Source organism: Platalea leucorodia, assembly GCF_965183815.1.
Source record: "Platalea leucorodia genome assembly, chromosome: 7".
Classification (NCBI taxonomy): domain Eukaryota; kingdom Metazoa; phylum Chordata; class Aves; order Pelecaniformes; family Threskiornithidae; genus Platalea; species Platalea leucorodia.
The window spans coordinates 70,590,580-70,612,865 of NC_138829.1; the positions used below are offsets into that span (position 1 = coordinate 70,590,580).

The window sequence follows — 22,286 nt, forward strand, 5'->3', positions numbered from 1 at the left end:
AAACATAGTGGATCTTTCGTATCAGAAACACTTCCATTTTCCTGCAGTAACTTCTTTACCATTTGGAATAGCATCCCCCTTCACCTCGGCATTCTGTTCTTCTGTTACTGTGAACAGGTGCTAATAAAGATAAGCCGTACTGGAGTGTTTAAAAGTGAGCTCTGGTTGCCCATCTGTGAGGGAGTTTGCATCTGAAACCTCAGCCAACTCTCGCAGTTGTTTAAAGGAAGACAGGAAAAGATGACGTTTGGGTTTCAGTTCTTTTGCTCCATTTCTTTTTCCTTATAAGCGAAGAAACAGTCATCACCACAAAAAAAAATGCAGATCTATAAACTGTTGCTACACATCCGATTTCCACTTGTATCAAGCTGTATTTTAAGCCTAGTCTGGTAGCAGCCAAGTAGCAGCTATTCACAATGTTATGTCCCAGCATCTTTAACTCCCATCACAGAAGATTCATTCATTTTCTCTCTTACTGAAAGAGGAGGGGGAAATGGCACATTTAACCCTCGCACTGAATGCATCATTTCTGATGAGACAGGCTTACTAATGGAAATCAGGGCTGCAACATGGGACAGACGGTTTCTTAAAAAAAGATCTTTCCTCTCCTCCCTTGTCCCCGGTTTGGGCTCCCAGCCCAGCAAGTCCCATGCCATGAAGGAGCAGGAGGAGGATACAGAGATTTCGGAAGGCGTATGGACGTGTTTTCCTCTCACCCAGAAGAAGGTGGCCATCCTTGATGGCTCAGCCCTGACTGAGGCTGTGCTGGCACCTCCTTTCACTAATCGCTGTGGGACAAACTCCACAGGAAGGGTTCCAGTTCCCCTGCCTCCCCTAGCTGCCCCCCACCAAAACCAGTTTGGTATGAAAAACAGCAGCCTCACGAGAAGATAAAACACCTGAGCCCCACAGGCTGTGAAGATCAGAAGAACCCCTTCCAGCATCACCTCCCAGCCCTCTCCTCTCCACAATGCAGACCCCACAAACCTCATGGACCCTTTGCCGTACTCTAACCTCCTCCATTAATTAACCTACCCTTTCTGGCTGCTTCTGCTCCAGAACCCAATCCACTGCTATGTCAAAAAGGGCTTTTTCATCTATGGGGAACAACAGCTTCGTGGTGAATGTATTATTTGCAAATAATAAGCAGAAACAGCAACAATTCCCACATTTAGCTGACAGTAAGTAGGTGGCCACACAGTTAAACAAAATCTGTGAGGAAACTGCCATGTAAGGTGCCATTCATGACTGCAAAACGGGCCTGTGGCAAGAAAAGGCATTGCTTGCAGGAAAAATTATATATAAAATCCTTTTAGTTGCCTTTAAATTTAGAAAGCCTCCAGGTCTCTTCACAGTACTTGCACGTACTCTGGACATCTCTGAAACAAGTCTTGATGGTACATATGCAGCTGGGTAGCAGTTTAAGTAGCTGTGATACTGACGCATTAAGAGAATGACCGAAATTTTATTTCCACAAAATTTCAGGCATTAAATTGCTTTCCACTATCATTTGTGCTAGTTTTCAAAATCATGTGCTTTCAGAAAGTGGAAAGAGGAAAGTGGCTGAATTAAGTCAAAGCAAATAAATGTTTGCTCATTCAAAAAAAAAAATTTTAATTGTTCCCTCCGCCTCAAAGGATTGTTTATACTTCAAGAATTTGGAAGTGCGTAATCCCAGGAATATTGATGAAAAGGCACTTTTTATCCCTTCCAGCTAAAATAATCATCGAGGTCCAGCTAAAATAATCATCTAAGGTCAAACCATTGGCATAAGAAACTTGTGTCCTGTTCCTTCCAGTGATTCTTACATTTCAGACAACTTTTTTTGCAATGCACCGTGTTTCCACCCTCAGGCAGCATTGTTACTCTCACAAATAGCGCTTGTCAGTTTGGGTGCCTACAGCCAAGGAGAGAAGCAGAATGCGCAAGGTAACAGGTGACAGCTTCAACTACACGACGTTTTGTTTTACTGACTGGAAAATTCAAGTAAAGATCCATTACACCTACAAATGACAAAAAAACCCCAACAGCTGCATTTCTTAACAATATTCATGTCCTTTTCTACTCTGAATAGTGGATGTGTCTTGATATTAGGAAACAGGACAGATAAAGCCTGATATTTTAAATGACCATTGAATTAAGTGTGTTTGGTCAAAACATTTAAGCTCTAATTCTCTCCAGCCGTACTCAGGTCTGCCTCCTTTCATTTTTGCAGCCCTGCAGTTTAACCCCTCGTCCTGGTGCAGCTCCATCGCTTGCACGCTTGACAGACGCAGTTCCCGAGTCCTCCTGGAAGTGAAGCTGTAATTGCCTATTCACAGGGCGGCAGCTTCACACAGCTGAAGCCCCCATTCGTGATCAAAACTCAAGACACAATCCTCTGTTTTATTATATTACTTACAATCCCTACATCACTCTAATTAGTCAGGATTTGCTCTCCCGTGGGACATAGCTGCAGGATATTTGCAGAGAGTGCCTGCTGCATCGCATTTGTAATTCAAGAGGAAAGGAAGAGCAGCAAAGTCACAGGGAATGCAAAACCCTGCAGCAAGGATAATCATGAAAGAAGCCCATGACGTCTATCACCACCATCTCAAGAAGCCCCCTTTGCTCTCAGCCAGCCTCCTACACAGCCCCACTTATTCCCTCCAGTTATTCCCTCTATTTTACTCTTTGGCTCAGCGCACATCTACAGAAGGCAGAACTTAAACAGTCTCTGCTTCATCACCCATGAGCAGCTCCAACAGGCGTGACCAATAGTTTCATGAAGGGACCGAGTATCTCAGAAGCATTTTAGTTTGCTGTTAAATACAATCATTATTTCAACTATCAAAAGATCTTGAGAACTAGCACCTCGATTTGGAGGTGCAAACTCAGTGATAAGCCACTGCTGAGCTTTGCTGAACTTTAAAGTCTGCCTGGCTGCTGGAGCTCTGTGAGGAAACAGCTGGCTTCGACTGGAGCTTCCAATTAAAATCGTCACACTTGGACATGTTCCACTGTGCTGAGATTATGTTACCTATATATTATAGAGTGCAAAACGGGCATATAAATAACATAAAAGAACATGGCAGTCCAGCATGAAGACGTTAGGGATATCTCACGCTGTGCAAATAGTCAAAAAGTCACCTGATGTGCCTGTGCTGCTGCCGTTTGGCATCCTCTCCCAGCCTGTTTAGGGATGGCGACCGGCTCCGGGAGGACGGAGTGTAACTCCCCACAGTTTTTACAGTTCCATTAGGATTATTCTGCATCTGTTGAAGTAGATGAGGTGAAAGGCTGCGGTGTGAAGAAGCAGAGGAGGAGGCTGACCACTCAGGGAGGTTGTTGATGTTCAGATTGTTGTCGCTGTTGGAACGAAGCAAGATCCGAGGCGCTGCTAAGGTGCTGGGGGGTCTCCGCCTTCTGTTTGAATAGGTGGGGGCCTCTCTAAAGGGCACTGTGTAAAGAAAGACATCCAGGGTAATCTCAGATGATTTCACCATTCATATGCGTTTACCACCCCATAAAAAGATTTAGCAACATATGGCATTGTTTCTTCTGCGGAGACAGAAACTCTACCTTGCCTGCATAGCTAATTGAATTCATAATCTTTAAAACATCATTAAAACTGAAAACAACTGGGCAACGTTAACCTGTTTACTGGCTTTAGTAAATAGTTAGGCAGCACCAGTGTCATGAGTCTGCTGAACAGTCTCAACTATGGTCTAGGAAACGGGAAACACCTCATTATTGCCAAGTTTGAGTCTCAAAAAGTTCCTATTCATGCTATGTTGTTATATTCAATCAGAAAGCCACAGGACAGGGCCGACTGGCAGGATTTTTCATGTGTGGTCTTCTAACTTGCTTCTCCCATTGGCAACCGAACTGGGAGAATTTTGTTCCATCGCAAGTTCAGGCCTAACCTGAAGTCTCTAGTGTTAACAGTCACCTTATCCCCATCTTCCAGGTTAAAAATTGAGGACATAGATTTTTCTCCTGGCAGAACTCTATTACATTACTGTAATCCCTAGGTATTCCTCTCTTTCTAATCTAGGCATTTCTACCGCATCTATTACTATTGTATATAGAGCATATTACCCGAGGGTAATACACTCGCTTCGTCACGTGCTGTGTCCCAAAGAGAAGATGACTGTATCCAAAGGCTGCGATATACTACTTAATGAAATAATCATAACAAAACAAAAGCAAGGGCAATAAAAACCTAGTACAAACCAGAGGGCCCATCCTTTCATCAGTGTCATTGGTACGGTGCTGCAGTCATACGAGAATTCGTACAAGCAGACACTACATAGTCCAGATCTCCTTTTCTCACTGTAGTGGGTCAGTTCGTTCCAAGTGCAACTTAAAAGGCAAATTTCCCAATAAAAGGCATCCAGCTATCACTAGATGCGATGGCATTTCCCACCCGTATTATAAAGTAATAAAGGATCTGACCCCGAGAACTCATTCTTGCCTCGGTCCCCATTCATGCAACTACTCTCATTAATTTATTTCAGTGGAACTCATGGGGTCGCAGGGTTTGATTCAAGTGCACATATTTACATCTGAAAAGTTGCAGTAGTATAACTGACAAAAGGCAGCCAAGCATTATTCTGAGGACTTTATTGAGCTGTTGTAATTTTCAAAAAATCATATTTCAACTGGGAAAGAAGCCCCACAAAATATCATCCTACATGTCTAAAGTGCCAGTAAGTGCCATTTATAAAGTGCCAGAAATGTCTACGCATTCAATACCCTTCAAAAACACACAAAAACCAGAATAAGAATGTCTGTCATCCTGTGCAAGTAAATAAATTCACATAAATATGAATATACATAGGAATCAATCTGTCCTGCCTTGAAATACAGCCTTTAATTGAGAGAATACAGCAAAATTTAAGGTTTCAGAGCAAAACTGAAAGCATATTTATAACATAAAATAAAGATGGAACTGCAAGTAAAAGAATGGTTTATATAATTTTCACCAGAATCAGTTTATGATTAACTAACTACGATTCTTAATATTTTAAAATAGCATCCTTCGGATTTCTAATGAGCTGAAACTTTCTCTGGTAAATAGCTCAACAACATCAGAACAACTGAAGGGAGAGAAAGGGCTTTACATTCATTTCCATAATATATCATTTGAAACAAGGCTGAAATAAGGGAAGTAGTCATTAAAAGCTGTTAAAGGGGATAAAGCATAGAAGTCCAATATTTATGCTAGAAACTAAGAGAAACTGTCTAATTTTTCAACATTCCAAGTTTTTCGTATTTCATATTTTTTAAGGTTTCAAAGCAGCAGAGTATGTCACTGAAAGCACCCTGGTGCTTCAAATGGCACGGTAAAGACCTGGTTAGCACCAACTTACAGAAAACTCACAGCACTTCTTTCCAAAATTGACATATACAGATCCTTTAGAGGGATGTATACGACCTAGATGTGTCGTTTGTGCATTCCTGCATTTTTGACATTCGGAATACAGCTCTAGAAATTATTTCATTGAAGAGAGGGATCTTTCCCAGGTACAATAAAGCAGAAGAGCTACCGTAATAATTTCAGGAAAGGAGAAAGCACATAAAACTGAATATAGGGAATGTTTTGCACACACAGGTTTGCTACCTGAAGGTCTAATGCTGTTCCCTTAGGGTCACCAAAGTTTGTCTTGGACTTCAGTAAAAATTGGATCTGACCATTAGACTTTAATTTTTCATGAACTTAAGCAGGTAACACTCCAAGCAGACTGACAAGCCTTCCAGCCACAGACTAATAAAACGAAATACTGCCAACATTTTGGGGATGTTTACTGCAACTTTTGAGAGGTTGGTGGGATGTATTCTGGCAGGAGTGGGAGGGAGCGCGAGGGGCACGCTGCTCGGGCACGGCGACAGGACGGACGGAGAAACGCTGAGCATGTTTATACTGACAGGCTTTAGAAAACACAGACCTGGCACATTCATTCCTCCCGAAAGCAGGGTATGTTTTGTATGTATACACCCTCTCCAGGTACCAGATTAAATGAATTCTTTTTCCCTTACATACCTTAGAAGGATTTTACATGACCATTTAGGCATTAGCTTTTGCTTTGCTATTAATGTTCTGTTCTTAAGGAGAGAACTACAAGCAGAATTAGCCTTTACTACAGAAAATAAACAGGAAAGGGGACAACTAATTACACCAATTGATGTGTGTCTAACACAAATCTTTTATAGAAAGAGTTAAAAATAAGCATTTCCGTGCCTAAAGTGATTAATATTCCACCCAACTGTTTCTTTTCCTCAGCAATCTGCAAACTGTAAGTGGGTGGATATTTTTTTAGCTGCTTCTTATAGGCATTATTTATATTATTTTCACAATAAAAAAATAACTACAACACAAAATAATGAAATGCAAATGTCCATGCTTTAACCCCTGTTGGACACTGTTTTTCCCTAATATTTCACCATGTTCAGAACTGTAAGAATAACTGTTGCAAAACTTGTTTGGGAAAAACACTTTATATAAAATGACATGAAAATGTCTGAACTAATTTCATGCCCCTAAAGTTTAAAATTATCATCCCTGAAAGCATACCTGAAAGTACCATTTAATCCTTCCTCCAGCTCTCAGAATTCTATTCCTGGCATTTCATACATCTGAAGGGGCAATTCAGCACCATTCACTGCCAAAATTCACCTAGGAAATTCCTACGTGTCTTCAAATGCATTTCTTAGGGAACAAAAACATTTTTATAACTACTTGACTCTTCAGAGAAAAACCTAAAATGAATAAAGTCACATCCAGCCTTAAAAATCAGTTGCCTAAATGGACTAACACAAAATAATTTTGAAAAAGAAACTGCAGGAATTGATTAATTATAGAGTCACTAAGCCGATCATATTAAATGTACACAAGAAAACACCGGTCTGAAACATCAAAGTGTTCTGCTTTCATTGCTTACCTTCTTTCTTTGTGAAGGCATTTAACAAAGACTTCATTTTCCCTTTTTACTTTAGCAGCAATCCCCTCATTATATAACCTTTGCTGGGAAGAAAGAGGCAAAAAAAAATAATAATAATAAAAAAAAAAAAAAAAGCAAGCTACCCAATTTCTATGTGTTCAGGCTGCCTGCACCCTGACATAAGCAGCAGGTTTCTGGGCACTGTGTAATTGCGAGCATAGCTGGGCATGCAGTACCCAGCGTTCTGGTGACAAAGCCCACCCCACATTCTGTCTGTCAGCTGGGAGCCAACTGTGCATAGACTGGAGCTGCTCAGAAAAAAAAAAAAAAAAAAATCTTGCTATCTTTCACAGCATTAGTCATGTGAACACCGCCGCCACAGCCTTGCAGACGATACTTTTGCTTCCGCGAGCGCTGCGTTTGTGCAGGAGCGACCGCCGGGCTGAGGGAGGTGCGGGCGGCCCGCGCTCCGATGGGGGCCAAAAATTCCTATTTGCACAGGGCAGGGGGGAGCGAGGTGTGCAAAGGTACCTCGCAGCTGCGACGGGGGAAAGGAAACCTCGACAGAGGGGAGAGCTGCTGTAGAAGTGCATTTAGCTTTTAAACTTGCACAGCTGACTCTCACTGCGCAGAGGCTTTTTGCTATTTGTTTGCTTTTTGCTATTTGTTTGCTTTTTGCTATCTATTTGCTTTTTGCTATCTATTTGCTTTCTGCTGTCTATTGGCTTTCTGCTATCTATTGGCTTGCTTACTGCAATGCTCCAAAGAGCCAATTTGAGGAAAAGTACAAATCACACCAAGCTTCACACAATGACTACGTTAAGAATGGAGACAAAACTGCCACTAAACAGATATCTTAAGATGGCCTATATTCCAGTCTGAGACAGACGAGATACAAGCACAATTATTTTCCACTCCCCTCCCACTGCACTGGAATAAAACAGAATTTCTTTTTGCACAGGGTAAATATATGAAAATTTGACCAAGCCTTTTTGCTAAATTCAGTGCAGATGCCAGAAAATAAATGATGTGGCCATTGCAGTTTTTAAAGTACTAATTCTGAAAAAAATTTCTATAGCTAGCTATGCCAGCCAGTGCAACCATGCTCCCAGAGGAAGAGCAAATAACTGAAAGGGGCAGATAGGAAGCAGGGGGGAGATGCTAACAATCACAACAATTTTAAGCATAACTAGCTAAATGTAAGATACAAAGGTTCCAAAGAACAGGAAATTCACGGTTTAAAAAAAACCAGAGTAACCTACTTTAAAAATTGTCTTCAAATAGTATAAGCTATATAACAGTTAATAAATATTTATTCCATTTCAGACATCTCTGCTGATCGCTAATGCATCTATTTTGAAAATTAGGTCTTTTTCTCACTAAGAAAACTGCTTCAAGACAGATAGAAAATAAATTACTTAAATGGATTTAACCTCTGTATGCATAATGATCTCATATTTAACATAACACTGAAAAGAATTAGTAAGCATAAATAAATTGAATAGTTTAAACTTAATTTAACATTCCAGTATTTACATAGTTATTACTTTATAAAGAAAGGAATATTTCCCTAAATTAATATAAATTTACACTTTGGTTCAATTTATTTTTAAAAGCGACTGTTCTTAGCAGGTGGAAATCTTACCAGAGCGAATGTCAGACACAACATATGTACATCATTAAACGTCTTTATTTGACAGGAAGAATTTTCTTCTTAACTTCAAAAAGATGCAATGCTTTCTAAAGAATAACTTTGAACTGTTATTCGCTAACTTATAAATATGTGCATTAATTAGCTCCCCAGAAAAATCAATATTATTTCCAGAACAAGAACTGCTACGCCAGAACAACCGTGCCACTAATTTGAATTATAAACTTCTGTGCATTACTTTTTCTAATGTCTTAATTCAATCCCCCTGATTATATTTGGAGCTACAAATGACAAAGGAGCGATACTTATTAATAATATTTTACATTGCCATAGTGCTTTCTAACTAAACATAGCCAATAGTACGTGAGGGCTCGTGAATTCTGCATGAAAACCTCAGTATCTGGCAGTACTCCTGTTTCGATAGCCAAATGGAGACTGACAGACGCGAGTTTTATGGTGGTGGTTCCTGAAATGCTCAGGAGAGAGACTGAGATCTTAATTTTTGCTTACTGATGGGGCCGAGATAGTCCTTGGTAAAAGTTAGGCAAGCACTTGCTGGTAATCCTTACTTTTAGCAACCACACGATAAGATAACGGCTGTGCCGCCGCACAGCCTCTCCTTGGCTCCAGGCATCGCTGTAATGCCCACGGGCAAGGGTTTCTTAGGGAGCGCATCTTAATTTTACACAGTGTAGGGCAATATACTTTATTGACGATACAAAGCATAGATTGACCCCCAGATACTTCAAGAGAATTACCTGTCGTGCCCACAGGAAAAGAAGAAAATCACTGCCTCCCTACGCTCAGTCTGTGCTTTAATAACCAGAGCACCAGTCACAGAAAATTACACACAGGCTATAAGCATTAAGTACCTACAAAGGGGTGGGATCTCGGTGTTGCTCATGTTGCCCTAAGCAGAACGGCCTGGGCGTTTTACTGAGAAGGTGACACCGGTATAGAAACCTGGGAGTCGAATCCTCAGACTGCCTTTTCCTTTATGTGGTTGTCAGTGTTTCAAAGTCATCATAGCCTGAGCACCTAAGCACAGCAGTTAGGCGAGGAAAGGGTTAACTCGATTGTGCTCATTCATGTCTGTTCATATACAGTAAAATAAAAACAGACAGGCAACTGTAGTCAATCAAAATCAATCTCAGGGGGTATTTTTATTAGATTCTTGCCGGAGCTGTAGCATTTCATCATCTAGAGGTTTCTAATCAGTGTTATAAAAACATAAAAAATATTAAAGTCACTTGAAATTATTGAGTTTCATGGAAATTGTGGGAACTCTTCCTGATCTACACCATCAGATATATCACCTGATGCGTGATCATTTTATTCCATTTAACTGTCTGTCTTTTCCCCAACGCAGGAAATAAATACAATTTCTTCCTACATGGCAGAGCCTACTGCAATAAACACTATTGTACATTTGGAAAATATGACAATCAAGGAAGTCAGTGAACTATTTGCAGCTGCAGTTTTTGATTTTTTTCTAATTTCCACTAATAGCTTATTAGAACTTGTTCCTTTTAACTGAAGTCCTAAAATCTGGGGTGTTGGGAAGTTAAAAAAGAAAATATTCCAGCAGCTTCCACCTTTTCCTGAAAGATTTGCTGCCTCACAATGGTAGTCTTGGTATTATTAGCTCAGGACAAAATCCTAGTAATTTTACTATGCTAGCACACAACAACAATATAACCCACAAGCCATTAGCATCCATTATCTAAAAATCATGAAGAACCTTACAAAGAGAGGTGAGGTGAGCCCTCATTTCCCTACTTCTTCTGTAGGTGCTCAGGAAAACGTGTGTGAGCTCGGCAGGGGGATGGCTCTGAGCAGAAAAGGCCACCTTAAACAGAAATCCAAACATGGGCTCTTAAGCTAATTTTGATTAGCATTTTTTTGTACATTTGTAACATCAGGCTCCCAAATTTTATAGGTATTTCAGTCCATAGCTCCTATTAGAAATCTATGGAAAATCAGTGACTTACATACTCTCAGGGATCTATTTTTAGGCACTTAAATGCCTTTAGAAAAAGCAAAAAATTATCTGACCAAATCTACGCTCTTACTTAATCGTCCTCCCAACACACCTCTAAGGGCAAGGGCTTCTCAGATAATGGTAGAACACAGTTATGATTGCCATGCTTTATTCTTTTTCGATTTTGTCCATTTTGGAGCTCTTGCCAGAAAAATCCCTTTGACTTGCATACACATCTAGGTCTTTGTTAAAAATACAGTTCTTAGCATGTATAAATGCATTTCTCTCCACTATAAAATAGGCTTGCCGTATGCTAAGCCACCAAATGGAGAGTTAGAGAAGAAAAGACAGATTCAAATATAGACTGTAAAGTACAAAAAGACTCCTGAAAAAAAAAAAACAAGCTAGTACAGTGCTTCTAGATTACTTATTCCAGAAAGCCACAAAGTGGTCAGGAACACAGGCAGTGGTGACAGATTCATAAGGAATCCACCTCAAGGAAACAACTAAACCTATTTTATAAAGCAAAGCGGGTTTTTTTTTATTATTTTTCTGAAAAAAATCTGGGGAGTTTGCTCAGGAAACTGCAGTTAAATCAGCACTGAGAGAGAAGCATCCGAGCCCACTCAGATGATGCTCAAAGAGCCCAGCCTTAGCTGACCTAGCATTAGTATCTCTCTTGCCACATCACTGTTAGCATCTTCTTACCACCCAGCTACTACCAGTATCAATCAGCTCCTGTTAGCAGCCTTCAGGCAGTCAGTCCAAGTTTGAAGGGTAGGATGGGGGCAGGAGACTGTGTGTGGGAAAGGACAGCAGAGGGATGGCTCAGGAACAGATGGCAAGAGTTATCAATTAGAAAGAAAAACAAAAAAATAGCAGTGCAAGTTCCATAGCCATGTGCCAGACACCCCTTCCGTCACCTGGCATTTCTGCTACATCGCCGTCCCCAGACTTTGCTCTATGTGACAGGGGCCAGTCTCACGCTGCTCTCAGGAGGAACCTAGCGCATCCACAGAACTTGCCTAAAAAACAACAACGAGGAGTTGGAAGGCTTAATTAGAGGCAATTCTTTGTGTGGTGGACTGAACTGGCCACTGCTGGGCTCTCCAATTCTGCAGAAAACACTTTACGTAATTCCTGTTATTAGAAGTATTTTAATAACTAAGCATGTGAGGTGTATGTGTGTGGGGGTACATTTCCAAGGAATGTAAAAGCTGATGAATATACAGTTGCCACACATAAATGAGCTTAAAATCATGAGAAATGAAAATCAATCCCTCTTTCTTACCATACTCACATGATTATCAATAAGCCTTCGCTAAGATTACAGCAGTACTGCAAGAATAACATTCAAAGAGCTGCATGCTTCTGCAGAAGGGAGACATGCTCATCCTAAGGCTTTACTTTCAGATGCTTACACAACATCAAGAAGATACAGAGAACCCTCTATTTAGATCACATTTCAAAAATGCTAAGTATTGCTTAAAACTTGTTGTGTGTCAGAACAAATGTCTGAAATCTCTTTGATAGAAGAGAATAGGTTTAGAAATTATCATCCAAAAGAGCCTGAATATCATGGGTTTACCCGTCTTTAAAAAAAATTCACCAGGCTCAATGTGGCAACACCCGCAAGTATCTGAAGCTCTGACTGCAGTGGTACGGATACACAGATCGGAATTTACCTGAGAACCGAAATAAAACCTCTGTCCCCAAGGATGAGAGGCTGCTTTGTAGCCTGCGGTTGCGTGAGGAATCTGGGTCAGGGGCGCGGATGGAAGCGGAACAATGGAAGGTTAAAGGGTGGGAAAATGAAACCCTCCAATTTTGTGTGCAAGGCTGGAAGTGGGGAGGAAACAATGGCCAGTAACGAGGGAGATGGCTTGCAAGTAGCAGCTTGGAGAGAGAGAAAAGCAAATGCAATGAGAGGAAGCTACAATAGCTGAAGGAGAATTTTAAAACATGATTGAAATCTATCAGCAATGTCGAAGAAAGCAGCCTTTTTGAATAAAATATGTATGGCTCACTTTCATTCTAACAGGTATACTGCTATAAAGAAAAAGCAACTTATCCAAATAAAAACTTGTATTTTATGTAGTTCTGTTTCTGCAGAGTATTCTCCCTCAGCCGGAGCTGGGGAATGGGAAGGCCAGCTCTGACAAGGGTTTCTCAAGGTTTTATACTCCAGAGCACCCGTAGCTCCTCATTTCTATTACCATGTTTGCGTTGAAAGTAACATCAAACCTTACTCTGAATAATACAAATAACTACAATAAATATTTGTATCTATCTTCTGTACATTTGTGCACCCAGACAACAAATAGTTTTCTCTGCTGTTTGTGAAGACCTTTCCACTGTAATATGGCCAAGGAAACAGAAAATCTTTTAAAAAGTAAATAGTTTTTGTGAATCCTTTCAAAAAAGGCAATGGGTGATTTGCAGTAGGTAAAACACAAAACCACTTGTTTTAATTGATTTGATTACTTTTTGATGGCATTTCTTTAAACACGGACTGGGCTGATTTCAAGGTCTCTTTTCATCAGCAAGTAGAACTCAGCCAGAATTGTTCATCTTCATACAGCAGCAGACTATTAGTAACCAGCTACTTACAAGTGTCGTTGAAGCAAGAGATTAACAACTTGTACGGTATCTGGACAGAAAGATCTATTTAGCTCAGACTGTCAGCTTGAACTGAAAGCATTCAAGTGTGAACCTCTGAAGCTGCATTCTTTTACCTCCAATAAGAAGACAGAAAATACAAATCAAATATAATTATATCCCACTACAAATTCTTATGCTCTTTAAACAAGCTAGTGAAAGGCTGGTGCAATTTTTGTCCACTAATAACACGCTGGAAAATCTAGTCCTGATGCAGCACCACTCAGAAGCATTGAATTACACAACAAATTAATTTTGTTCTTTGCATTATGTATACATTGAGTTGGGAAAAATATCATTTCACATCGGGGGGCTGTGCATATCCCAACCCACATAGTTTATGCCGGGAAAAAAAAAAAAGAAAAAAAAAAGAAAACAGCAGTGTCATTGAGAGAGAGGAGAATTTCATGGCTGGTAGCTCCTGCAAACAAAGATGCCTGATTCTTCTTTTAATGTCTGACGCTGATGGGCCTTGGATGCAGTATACAAATTTGTGGGTTGCAGTCTGATGTTGCAGAGGAGAACAAAGACAAATGAAACTACACAAGATGCTTAGAAAAACAAATGTACCAATATTGGATTGCATGCTGTTTCTGTGTTCTGGTGTTGTACAGAAAACAATCTAATTTTGCCTTTGTGTAACTTTCCTCCTACCAAAAGCTCTCAACGAATTCCTTAAATCATTATGTTGTTCCAGGCTTTATTCAGTGATTTGATTTCACTGCTTGAATCTAAGTGTGAACCTCTTTAGTAAATAGTGGGACAAAGCATCTGTGCTTCCAAAAGTGTTGGTGGATCATGTCAGTTTTATTTAGAATAACACCATTTTCATAACTGAAAAGTGTATATTGCTCTCAATGGGGGGAAAAAAAATTGGTCTCTCGTAGAAGTTACAAAATATCTAACTAGCCAAAGTGGTCAAACGGTGTGCCACAGGCACGTGCATTATGCTAGTACAATTTATATAGACAACTGTAATGACTGGGAGGGTGGGAGGGTGTTGGGTAAATTTATGTGTACTATTCTAGGCATCAGCCTGTTGGATCCAATTCTCCAGGCTTCTTATCTTTCAGCACTATTCCCCCAGCACATCAGATATGAAAAGCATCCGCTCTGCTCTGACAACATTTTACAGTACCTGAGAAGAAGTCTAAACGATAATGCAAGGTGTGTAAGGATGGAGAAGGGCACCTACTATGAATGCCAGCTTTATAGCCCATCCTTGGCTCGAGTGTTTCTCAAACATACCGTTACTCCTGATTTACTGCAGGGCAAGTGACAGAAGAAACCAAGCCATGACGTTAAAGTTCATGCATGACTGTGAGTTAGCCCAAGGCAAGAATTATAAGAAAACAGCAAAGAAACAAATCCACAATAACTTTTTAGCTCCAGCTCCTCCCTCTTCTTCAACACTTAAATCTTGGTGTCCTGCCATTTTTTCCAATCTCATTTTCCCTTCTTATGGCTACAGTTGCCTTTTACTGCTTCCATCACCAGTTCTCTAAGGATAACCTGCCTGCTGCCCAGAGACAACGGGAAATAAAAGGCGCGTACGAGTGCATCAGGAGAGAGAATTAGAAGATAGCACGTCATGGCAAAGTTACATACAATTAGCAACGAAGACAAATGGATAGGGATAGAACGGGGCGGGGGCAAGAAACCAGTGTATGAGGTAGCTCATCTAGAAGAGGAAGATCTATAGGAGGTCACATCACATAAATGTCTAACAACAATGGAAAAAAGTCATCCAATCTTCATACGCCAATGTTTAATTGTGAAGAGAGGAGGGAACAATCAAGTAGTTAGTATGACATTGCTATATCTTTTTAATACCTTGCTGCACTTTGAGGGTAATATTTTCATTGAGAAAAGAATACATTATTTTACTGAGGAGACATAGCGGGGCTTGAACTGTCAGCTAAGGAACTACAGAACTGTGAAAGCTTTTCACTCTGCTGGTTGGCTTCCCGCAGGTGCATGCTACTTTATGGTGTATTTAATGACAAAAACGTGCATTACCACTTTCATTCTTATTTCACAGTAGAGCAGCAAAAGGAGCCCATTTTTATTCTGGCAGAGGTACTATCAACAAAGCCATAAACTAAGTGCCAAGAGAGCTAAATTGTTGACTCTGCAGCCTCCCTGAAGCCCATGAATCTGCAAGTAGTGAGAGGAGAATTTAAGGAGAGAATACAGCTGGGGGTTGTGAGCGTAGAAAAAGCCACTGAAAGCTCCATATTCCATAGACTTGCATAACAAACTAGAAAGCAAAAAGCATTTACATAATTGTAGATGTAGCTTCTCAAATGTGGAGTTAGTGAGAACCATCATTATTGCACCCCAGGTTATCCTCTGCACGTGTTTTATTCCCCTCCTATCTAGTATAAGTGATCTTCAAGAATTCCTCATTTGCTCTTATTCTCATCATCTCAGTTCCAAAGTGGACCTAGCACTGTGGGCACCAAGTAAGTTATACTCACACTTTTGAGATTATGCACATTTGGGTTACCTGAGTACAGAGTCTCTCACTGCGAATTTCCAATCGTCTTTTATGCTACAGATAGTAGAGACACAATGCAACCATTCAACCCTCAAAATATCTTCTCTTCTAAATAGAGGAGAGCAAGCTCTATCTAACATCATGTTATCAAGCAGGATCTTTAAAAAATAAAACCCAATAATTTAAGCTGATAATTGTCTCGCTATCCTTAGTTCCATTTAGACATTTGGTGTTAAAAAGAAACTAAAACATTGCTGACTTATTCATTAAAATAACAGCATTTTAAATTATATTAGTAGCCTACATTTCTTCATCTCAAAAATAACTGTTAATGAATCATGCTGGTATAAATAAGAAAGGATAAAAAAAGAATGCATCCGCTGTAACAGGGGGTTATCTTTGTACAAATATGTAGGTGTTTGCAGCATTTGTAATGTTCTCAGTGGTTAATCCCATTGAGAAAGGAAGGCTTGCTCACTGAAGAGATTTTGAGGTGGATTAGTAATTCAATACCATGCCTACTTCTGGTTCAAGACATTATCACTTGCATTTTACAATGTTTGAAAATGTTGAGGGAAGACTTTTTTTTTCCCCCCATGTAGCCTGTTTCTTGATGTTGCCTGCAGATGAAGTTTTGAGATGGTGCACTGACAGCTGAGTTTAGATTTTCTTTACAAGAATACCAAAAAGGGCTCTCTTGTTTATATAGATTAGTAAGTCAGAGCAGGTAAATAAGATCAACGGAAAGAATAAAGAAGGTGCAAGCTTAAAAGCCATTATCAAAAAGTAATCTTATGTACATACTATTTCAGAAATATTACCATTTATTCTTATGTTTCTGGCAGCAGCAGTAGATATAGCTACATGATATTCATTAATTCAGCGGAAAATGCATGGCTGACATCCAAGACAGTACTATGAAAATAGAAGTGTTCTGGATATTATTTGGCAGTCACACCCCCGGACATCATGAGTACTACAATAAAATTTGACTTCCGTGTTCAAGTTTCAAAATAACTCTGTTTTCTTCCGGACAAGAAGCGATGCAAATAAAGCTAGTAGAAAATGGCAATGCACATCCCTAAAAAAGAATGGGATCAGAGAAAGGAGAGTAATTGTATAAATAAGCAAAGCGCATACGTTGTTCTCTACTAAGTTGTGGCATTTCAGGTGCAGATTCTTGATGTTTCAGAACAATTGCAAACTGCGTGTTTAGGAGAGAAATCATTCTCATGATGGTATTACCTGTACACATGCGTGACTACGGTATGTGTCCACCAGCATTTTCATTAAAGGAAGGATCATTTGGCACTAACCACCTAGGATCTAGCCTGCCGTCATCTGCAGAAGCACATCTAAACTAAGTTACGATGATTGTGCTCATACATTCAAGGGCGCAATTTCAGGTATGAGAATTTTAAGTAATAAACAGTATGTCTTTATAAGCAAAAAAAAGTGCATGAAGAATACACTATGTATCAAAAGAAAAGCTCGTAAGACAGAACAGATAAAACAGGATAACGCAAAACGTGTTTCAGGTATTACATTAGGACGCTTCAGTTGAGAAGCAAATTCAAATTACTTGCAATATTTTTTTGTTTACTAACATTCGTAATAGAGATCTAAAACGAAGGACAGATCCAGCCCTCGGCTCTCCCAGTGGACACCAGACACAGTTTCACTAGGGATGTGCGGTGCAGCAGTCCTGCAAGCAGCCTCCAGCAGCTTTGGCTTCTGAGGAACCACTGCTTCTAGACAACGTACAGGTGACCACAGTCCCCAGGACGCCTCCGTTGCAATGGGGGACAGAAACACGTCAAAGATTATTCGCGCCCCCCATGCCATGTTCCCAGTGGAGGTCAGGAAGGCCTAAGACCACGCCCTCAGCTGGCCGATGACTGGTGGAAGGGTGGTGAAACAGAACAAGAATAAGGGGGAATTTATGAAGTTGGGGAAAACTTTTATAGAATCACTGCAAGAGTAAATTTTCCATAAAATCTTAATATCTTTTTCCTGGTCTGGAATTTGGTAAGAAATTTAGAAATGACTCACCCTAAGTCCCCTTGGCTAGGACCATGCTTCCTTCATGCTGGGAAGCTGCAAGGAACATCAAAGGAATTATCAAGAGAAAAGAAGGAGGAGAAATAAATGGGACTCACAGGACACATCTGAGGTCACGAAATAAAGTATAAATGGAAGTGGAAGGACTGGAAGAGAGGAACAAAATACAGTGAAATTCCAGTGATTCCCAGTGAATCTGGGAGATATAATCTGAAAGAGATTTTCAGTGGAGAAAATGAAAATGGATTACTGCTCTGCGATGCTTAGGAATCACAGTACTCAGTGACTCAGGAAAGTGTATGTCATATAGTATATAAACAAGAAAGCAGCGTATGTTTGGATGCTGCACATTGCACAAAGGAGTAGGGTGATACTAAGCAATTCCTACAGCCTCTTCTCAAATCTTACTCAGTTTCTGAATATGACACCAGTTTAACATTAAGATTTATCAAACCATATAGCAACCAAAAGCAATACAGTAAATAATGTAAATAATTAAGATGCAGGAGTGACTAATTAGTGATTTAAATTTATGTAGGAAAGACTACAAAAAGTAAATGCTCTGAGCAAGCTCCTATACCATTCACAGAGTCACTGAGTTTTGACATTGGCCTAACTTGGAAGCGATGCACCTTTTATTCTACAGGTTGTTAAGTAATGAATAAATGGGAAAGACACAGCTGTTTAAATCCTAGTCCCAGTAAAGGTGGTATATCTTTTCCTATGGACTCTAATGAGACCAGAATTTCAGTCAAGAAATAAAGGAACATGTGAATGATGCAAGACAGAGGACTATTACAGAGCAATAGAAATGGACCTGCGTAGGATAACTAGAAGAATAGAAAAGTACAAAAGCACAGAAAGTATTCCCAAGTATTTCTCCTCTCCCGCTACCATTCCTTTGAACAATCATAGCTCATGCATTTTTCTAAGCACATAACTGGGAAGAGCAAACAGGGTGCAGCCCTGGTTCACAACAGTCAGGTAAGCTGGAAGGTAGCTCTCCACAGCCCGTCGTGATCACAATTCACACGTCAGTCTGAAAGCTGTACGGAGCAGTGCAGTTAATCCCTACCTCCACTGTTGCCCTGTGTTCTAGTGCAACCTACACTTAGCAAAATAAATGGAGAAAAGCAACTTGCTTCTTTGATCCATCAAGGGAGTGGAATAATCTGTGGAGCAAAAGTGAAAAATTTCACAACTGTGGACAGAAATCGCCGTGAATCCTACTCACCAGGGTAGAACCCCAACAGAAGAACAACCCAGGAAGCCTTCCATTTCACTATTCAAACACCGTCAATATTGCAACAGACAAGGTTCAAAATATTAACTAGGAAACTCATTTTTACCTAGTGCTCCACTGGTCCGTTATCTAAAAGAATGGGCAGGGTTTTCTTTTACTTAGTACTTTTTTCAGCTTACATGATTAAGACGCTTAGCATTTAAAGTTTGTTAGGCTTTTTTAGAAGAGACTATATGAGAATTTCTGATCATTAACTGACAGGAATGGATAGCCTTTTCTGAAAATACGTATTGCTAGTGGTAAATAACATCATAAACAAAATACAGATTATTTCTCCTTATCATCACCTTACTCTGTCTCAATGTGGATTTTATTTTGGAATCGTGCTAATTAAGCCTTACCAACCGATTTTAACCTTCATCTGTGTTCCTCAAAGGGCTGAACGGTCAGGGCTTTTGTTGCTATGCACCATTATGGCTGGGAAAACCTTTGTCTGTAAATGCAATTGATGTTTCTTATCTCTTCTGTCGCTCTCCTTTACAGAAAAAAAGTGAGGGGAAAAAGCAGCTATCTCCTAACTAAAGTTCTGTGGCTGATGATCATTTTCTTGGGTTTTACAGCATTACTACTTTACATCTATCAATATTCTGCATTTTCAATATCCACCTCGTGCGAGTGGTGCCTAGAGTCAGTGACAGAACAAACCCCCCAACACACAACTGTTAATGCCAGGTAAGAAACACATCTTCACTAACAGGGAGCACTGTAATGAAAAGACAGGTAAATATGTAAAGAAAAAAGAGAGGGAAAAAAAACAAGGTCTAGAGGCTGGATTAGAAGTGATGAGTAGACCCTATAAGCACAAAACAGTGCATAAGGGTAGCGTAAGAATGGGCAGTTCAGGAAACTGTATGAAAAAATATGGAAAAGGAGATAGGAAATGGAAACAAAGCAGAAATTTAATATTAATGGCAATAATCACAGACAGATATTTCGAGTAAACGGAGGTACAAGCACACACTAAGGACAGAAATCATGGCCTCTCTCAATGGCAAATGGGCGGTCTCAATGTTCTGTTGATTTTTAGTAACTTCTCAAAATACAGCACATTCAGAAAAAGTTTTTAAATAGCACGAGTAAGACTCACCTAGCTTGATTCTACATGCTAGAAACACTCAGGCAATTACAAGAATGCTAATCATATTGCAAGATCATATTCTGAGCTATTCATGCCAAAAGCAGGCTAATCTAAAGCAGCAATTTTTGCATGCATTCATGCAAGCCCCACACAGCTAGTGGGAATTTCAGGCATGATCACAGCAGAAATTTCTTTGGAGAATCACGACCTCTAAGGTCCTCAAGCTTGTTAGGGGAATAAAGTTATGAAAGGAATGAAAACAAATATTATAAAACAACTTTAATTTTTGTTTCATTCAAGAACAAGACTCATTTTTCTCAAGCATCACATCAAGAGGGAGCTTACTTATTACTCTCTTCAGGCATTAAAAATTAGTGTTCATAATAAGCTAGGAAGGACATTAAAATCATTTTTTAAAAAGAGTACAAGCGCTAAGTAATTCCTGTAAGTAACATAAGCACTTGAGTGCAGCAAGCGCAGAGCAAAATCCAGCGAGCACTGTTGGACTTGGGCATTTCTGCAGCGTATTGCCAGACCAAAGAGCAAAAGGGAACATGGTTCACGTGCAGTTTTTGAAGTCAGGAGGGTCTGGCGAGGCGAGCATTATGCTATCCTTTACTCCATGCAGATCCACCTGAGAAGTCTCTACACAATTTGTGGGTATGCCAGGTTGTCATTGCTCCGGATAGTGAAAGGTTACCACAAATGCTGCTAAGGGATGGTGGACTTATCTCTAAGCATCTTCTCTTCGTCCATTTAATTGAATTCTGAAAGACATACTTCAATGGGGCACAAGCATACAACCAGTTCAAAAAAACATCCTAAAATGTACCTTTCTACACCATTAGGCATCAACTACCTGTAAAGATCTAGTGGTTTTATGCCCCTGCTCACATGGTCTTTAATTGTAGTTGAAGTAGTTAGTTTTACCAGTCTCCATGCAGGTACACTTGGAGTGGCACTGTAGCCCCTCCATCTGGGGAAGCTCAGGGGCTGTTAAAAACTGCTGTCTCAGGACATCTCACGGGAAAAGAGAAAGAGAAGAGACAGAACCATAGCTTTTACACATGCAGGATGGGGTAAGATAGTTAATTAGAAGGTTTGCGATGGATCGTAACGCATTTCACACAGCCAAACAACCCCCGGACAGCCCAAGTGCATCTGAGTCAGTAATTCTGTTTGATTAGTTACGGGATGATGCTGAAGGCGCCTTTAGAACTGGCGCGGTAGCATTTCAAACATCGGTATTTAAATGTTTCCCGCATTTAAAAATACCATTTAAGAGGGTTATTATTAAATTTACAGAATAACTTTCACTTATTGCTTAGATTTTTAATTATGTTGCCACACAAAAAATCATTATTTGTACTAGGCAATACCTTAAGAAATCAGCATTCAGCATTCAAAAGGACTGCACTTTTCTTCATAGGTATTTAAAAGCTAGCTCGACTAAACAAATATGTTTCATTTGCGCAGTATTCTAGGAGGACTGGAAAGAAAAAAACAATTAAACTGTACCCTACGGAAAAATAGCTGCTTCTTTATTTTTCTTGAAAGTATCCAGATCTACACTAAGAAAAATCTTTCAAAAATATATCCTAGAAAAATCAACATTTTCACCCACTGTGGTCTGAATATTCTAATTCTGTCCAGTAGCATGCATCCGTGAAAAGCCATCATTAGATAATTTTCTGTCCCATAGCAACCACTTTGTTTTCTCAGGGAAATAAAACATTTTTACATCCTTAGGCAATACCTTTCTCTGCGTGGTTTCCTAAATGAAGCTGTTTGCAATCTGAAGCTACCATCACAATTTACACTGGGCTTCACAGAGATTTATAGCTATTTGTGTGGAAAATAAAATGCTAGCCATAGGCTTTTCTAACTGTATATACGTGTGCATGTGCATGTACACAGAAAGCGAGAGAACATTTCACATTTTATATAAAAAGCCTGGATTTGTTAATAAAATATTGCTTATTTAAAGTAACAGATTCAAGTTATTAGATGCATTTACAGTATTAAACAATTATCTAAAAGAGCAATGGGAAGAAGAGAGAGGTAATGTTTTAATGATCTGAACGTGCAATGATAATTTAGGTTTGACTTTGCGAAGCGACAAGAAAGTAAA

At 39.7% G+C, this 22,286-nt stretch overlaps 1 protein-coding gene across 2 annotated transcripts in view; it reads right to left on the reverse strand.

Moving 5' to 3' along the window:
* Nucleotides 1-22,286, reverse strand: part of SHANK2 (SH3 and multiple ankyrin repeat domains 2) — a gene marked incomplete at both ends in the record, with an annotated part of 314,082 nt that overhangs the window by 222,640 nt on the left and 69,156 nt on the right. The window contains 2 exons of one of the 2 annotated variants that reach the window (XM_082317244.1): nt 3,130-3,439; nt 6,924-6,960. In XM_082317244.1, coding sequence (XP_082173370.1) covers nt 3,130-3,439; nt 6,924-6,960 — 347 coding nt within the window. Of the gene's footprint in view, nt 1-3,129; nt 3,440-6,923; nt 6,961-22,286 lie in introns of those variants that run through there. The other variant, XM_082317243.1, reaches the window with a different exon arrangement.